Consider the following 5,447-nt stretch of genomic DNA (forward strand, 5'->3'; position numbering starts at 1 on the left):
CTACCACTCTCTGGCACAACGGTACTATCGGACATAGGAGTGGTAATACCGCTGCCTGAAGATTCTGTCACCTTTTGCGTTTACTTCGTGGATTTCATGGACTTGTGCACTTACTTTCCTATGCTATTTCCTCTATGATATTCACGAGTGGTGGTTCTCATGAATTATTTTCTATTTTCACATAATAGATATATAGGATTATTTAATATAATCATATTATTGGAATTAAAAATGAGCGAGCAAGTGTTGGCTCAAGATCCGCTCATTTCTCGACCGAGCTACATAAAGTGCTCATACTCAGCTCATTTTTTTAGCCAAAAGACGAGTCGATGTCAAGCAACTCACGAGCCTCGAGATTTTCATGCAACCTTAATAGTGTGTTGGCTGTGCAATTTCTCATTCACCAGCTTTTCATGCTGAAACCAAAAGAGACTCAAGTTAAAACACACGAGGATAAGTGCTATTGCTAGCCTAGCAGATGTATCCATTATATTTTGTACATCGCAAGATAGGTTAAATGAATCTAAAAAATATCCTCTGTATAGGCTAACAATAGCAAACAAATAATATCAAAGCCACATCATCAGCACCACACCTAAATAAACCATCAAATGATGATGTCGAAGCCGGGTGGAAGTCCTGAAGAAAGGAGAAGTGACTGATTCATAAGCAAAGAGGTTGATCTTTAAGAACCTGTAGGATGTTTATTAGCAAGGAAAGAGTGCTAACTTTTTTGCAGTGAAGAAGCTTGATGAAAAGAAAGGCACTTTTGATGTATGGTGCCCACAAGAAGGTTGAAAATCTTTTCCTTCAGTTGTACCATGATCATATGCACTAACAACTAGTTAAATAGAAATTAGAATTTCTGTTCAAAGAAAAGAGACGTGGACAATGGCTAGTAACGTTGCGTTAATGACCATCACTAACACCTTAACACATTATTTTGTGCTAACCAAATTACAACAGGCAAAGCAGATGCAAAGGTTGTATCATGATTATAAAAACATAAGGTTAGCCCATATAATTGGGATAGGCATAAGTATGATTATACAAACATACATAGAACGTATGCAACATCTGCCAGTTAATTGCACAAAACTATCACATTTGAGGTTAGGTTTGCACAAAATCACGTAGTCGCTAATTTTCTTCAAAAGTCACCGCGTTTTCTATAATTCTTTTGTAGAAAATACTAATTGAAGGATTTGGTCCGTTTGAGCACTTTCCTGACAGGTGGGGCCGATAGTAAGGAGCTGACTTGGCAAAAAAATCGCCACATGAGTGCGTTGAATAGTCTTCACTCATTAGGGCTTACCCATCAGCATGCACACACTTCTCTCTTCCTTGTACTCCCTCCGTCAAAATAACTGTCTCAACTTTGTACTAGAGGTAGAGCTAGTATAAAGTTGTACTAAACTTGAGACACTTATTTTGAAACAGAGGGAGTAGACATTATGCCGAGCACCTTGTCTGCACACGCGCGGCCGGACCCCGTAGACACGGCGGTGCAGCTCGGCGGCGGCGGGCGCAGATGGCCTCGATGCACTGGATCCGGCCGGCGAGAGGAAGCAGTGAGGCGCGCGGGAGCACACTATTATGACATGATATATTTAACTTCAACAGTAGTAAATGCATTAGAAGGTAAGTGAACTGTTGAATGGGAGACTGAATTTGACTAAAAAATTGCAGCACAAGAAAGCTTACTAACTGGAGAACGCATACTGAAGAGAATTTTAGCCTATGCTCTGTGGAGAGCATGACAGATGAATTTCCTACAATGAACTAAATTATTTTGATTGAGCGAAAAAAAGAATAGAATGACTTCTATTGCTAGAAGAATATACACATCTGACCTCTGTGCATCCTTTATTATGTCCATCCAATTAACACACGCAAATCCTGGAAAGCAGACGAAGCTGCTATTGCACATAAGACATAACTAAAAGAAGAAGATTAGAGAGGGGGATGTTTTTTGTTGGACTGAAACTTGAAGTTAAAAACAGCTAAACTCAAAGTGCTCAACTCAGCATCAAGAACCACCAAATCCGTGTTGATACTTGATACCAGATGAATCGTAAGCGCGGCGCAGATGGTAACACTGAAGCAGTTAAGCACCATGTCACAGGTACTGCAACCGTTCCGGCAGATCAACAATCTCATATTGCTAAAACAAAACAACAAAAGAAAAAGAAAGCATCTTCTGTGCAAAACCTGAAAACAACGTAATATTTTGCTTGGCACATTTGGAATGAGAGGAACAGGAGGGTCTTCAACGCCAAGTCTACCTCAGCGGACGGCATGGTTTCTCTGATAAAAGCTGACTTAGATTTCCTGAGAGTAACGCTGTAATTCCCCCTTTTTTTTGTACAGGCAGCGTTCTCTGGACAACTGCTCACTCTTAGGCCTTGTACAGTGGGAGGTGCTTAGGAGAGGTGCTTAGAGAAATAAACCAGGACTTCCTTTAAGCACCGGTGCTTATTTGTACAGGATAGACGCTTAACGCGTCTCTCCTATAGAAATAGGCACCGATGCTTCAAAAAAACCCGGTTTATTTTTCTAAACACCTCCCTAAGCATCTCCCATTGTACAAGGCCTTATGTACATCAGTACATTCCTAATCTTAAATGAAAAGGCAGAGCACTGTCGTTCGAGTAAAAAAAAACACAATGTGCAAAAAAAAAACTAGTTTACATGTAGATGTAGTGCTGTTGGATAAAACCTGAACTTTGTTCATACTCCCTCCGTTTCTTTTTAGTCCGCATATAAGGTTTGGTCAAAGTCAAGCATTATAGAGTTTGACTATCTTTATATTAAAAAATATAAACATTCACAATATGAAATAAATATATTCAGATGCACCATGAAACATATTTTCATACTATATAGTTTTAGTACTGTAGATGTTCAAATTTTTTATGTAAATTTGGTAAAACTTTGTGTAGTTTGATTTTGACCAAATCTTATATGCGGAGTAAAAAGAAACGGAGGGAGTACGTTACAAACTCCGTGGCCAACGCTCAAAACAGCACAAACTGAAAACACAATCACCAGCTCACAGCAAGAATCTGCTACATTTTTCATTTGTACTAGTTTACATGACCACGGCCCACTGGAAGAACCAACTGCATTTTCTATTTATATGAAATGCATAATGTAAAAAAATACATGATCATCATCACACTGCAATAACCACTGCATTTTCCATTTGTGCGAAGTACATCCTCCAAAATGAATGGTGATCGTCGATTCATTTGCAGAACCCATAGTGGAATGCTTCATCCCGGAAGTAATAGCAACCACATCACAGAGATGAATGTCAGAAGAGCGACAGTGCAACGACTACTACAACCAGAATCGCTACGAAATTATTCACCCATTGGACACAAGGCTTTCAGCACGTCTGAATCATAGAACCGCGATCCCAAAATAGACAGGTTCCCCCTGTCCTGAGAGCAGAGCAAGTTTAGCTAGCAAAAGAAACACAGGAGCTGATTAGTTTTCTCGACCTACTATATCTATCAAATATCAATATGCAAAAGTAGGCGTCCAGTTCTGCCGGCATTGTGTCTGAGGCAGGGAAACTTCGAGGTGAACTGTCGGGACTCCCACTCTGATCTTTCTCTACTTCGCGGCGACATCCGGGTGTCGCAGCGCATCATAGGCTGAATTAGCAGAAATAATTAGGCAGTTAGGCGGCAGACAAATAATCAATGTATTGACAAGATCAAGAAGACAAAACCTGAAACAATATAATTATAATGTGCAAGGAACTAAGCTTTATGCACTATCTGTTGCAGGATACAACCTGAGGTTTGTTCACAGGTTAGAAACTTACTATCTTCTCCACAAAGATGAAATGAGAAACAGTTGCAGACAAATCCCAACCCTTAACAGTTTCAGTTAACTTGTTTTCCAGCACAATTTCAGTAAACTGTTCTACTGTAACAGTTTCGGTAAACTGTTTTTTCAAACACAAGCAGATCAGCACCGCACTTAAACAAAAGCAATAATACCATGGCCGTGCATGGAAAAGTATCTACACCAAAATTTGTACATTGTGCATAACAATGCAGTCAATACTACCTGTTCACTTCTTGCCACCATTAGGAGATAAATGGGAAGTTCTGAGTTGTGACATGGAGAGATGCTCTCACCAGGGGTCCCGGACAGCATCACGACGATATCGAGGGTCTCGCCGTAGCGGCCGTGGGGCAGGTTGACGACGAGTGGGGTCAGCCTCCCGTAGAGGCCCGCTCGGACGCACATGACCATGTTGCGGCGCTGGCCGTGGATGTCGATGTCGCCGACGCGGCTGGCCAGCGCGTTCCTCAGGTGGTACACGGACCTCCCCCTGATACGGAGCGCGGACCAGCCGTCCTCGTTGTAGAGCCCCTCGTCGCTCGCTCGCACGAACCGAATCCGGCGCCACCCACCCGGCTTGCGCCCCAACATGATGACAGAGAGGTCTCCGGGGACGCGGGTCTGCACTTGAGTCGCCAAGAACCCTAGTTATGCATATTCAGGAGATCAAAGAAGCAGGGTGATAATCTGAATTTTCTGATCGAAAACACAAATGCGATCAGGAAGCGGGACATGGCGAACTCACCCGAATCGGGCCCGGAATGAGAGGCGGGCGCGCTCTGGGGCGGATCGGCTCGACGATCCAGTGCATCATGGCGCTGACGTTGTCGGTGTACTCGACGCCGACGCGGGCGTTCCACCGGAGGTACCTGCGTAACTTGCCGCTGGCGCGGAGGTAGCGGCCGCCGATGTTGCGGAGCAGGACGCCGTCCCCGGAGCCCGCCTCGACGGCCTGCCACATGATGGCCGCCAGAACCGGCTCGTCGTAGTCGCGCTGCTCGGCGCGGAAGCCGTGGTGTCCGAACGGTGCCGGCTTGGCCGCGGCGGCGAGGTAGCGGCCGTAAGCGGCGCCGTGGAGGAGCAGGTGCGAGCCGTCGCCGTGGTAGATGTGCACCGTCCACGCCGCGTTCAGCGAGTACCGGCGGCGGCTGATGGAGACGCTCTCCCCGTCGTCGTCGGCGTGGAGGTAGTACGTGTCATGCACGCGGCTCCGCAGCCGGACGTGCTGCCCGTCGTGGAAATGGTCCATCGGTGGCCGCTGGAGAGCGGAGGAGGTGGGCGCTGCGCGGTGGAGAGGCCATGGCGAAGGCTGTTGGTTAGGCGGTTACGATCGGGCGCTATCGCCATGCGAGCCTCTGGGCACAAGGTGGGCCTGCGGGCCATTTGCTCGGCCTTGCGCTCCTCAAACCCTATTCAGCAGCTTAAGCGCCTGTTATAGTTGTTTGGGTTTGTTTGTCTCAAAAAAAAAGTTGTTTGGGTTTCTGAAAAAAAGTTGCTTGGGTAAACTGCGAAATCACTAGTTTTAGCATGGTTAATTATATGCGAAGAGAGAGTTGTCATCTCTATTCCTAATGAAGGAGTTGGTA

At 45.2% G+C, this 5,447-nt stretch overlaps 1 protein-coding gene across 1 annotated transcript; it reads right to left on the bottom strand.

Annotated features, from left to right (window-relative positions):
* Positions 1–3,097: 3,097 nt before the first annotated feature.
* Positions 3,098–5,110, bottom strand: LOC119338565. The gene is made up of 3 exons (XM_037610878.1): positions 4,607–5,110; positions 4,155–4,482; positions 3,098–3,662 (listed from the first exon to the last, which is right to left on the bottom strand). Exons 1-3 carry the CDS (start codon positions 5,108–5,110, stop codon positions 3,622–3,624), a joined length of 873 nt encoding a protein of 290 aa, XP_037466775.1. The 3' UTR covers positions 3,098–3,621.
* Between the last annotated feature and the right edge of the window lie 337 nt (positions 5,111–5,447).

This window comes from Triticum dicoccoides, chromosome 7B (genome assembly GCF_002162155.2).
Source record: "Triticum dicoccoides isolate Atlit2015 ecotype Zavitan chromosome 7B, WEW_v2.0, whole genome shotgun sequence".
NCBI classification, from domain to species: Eukaryota; Viridiplantae; Streptophyta; class Magnoliopsida; order Poales; family Poaceae; genus Triticum; species Triticum dicoccoides.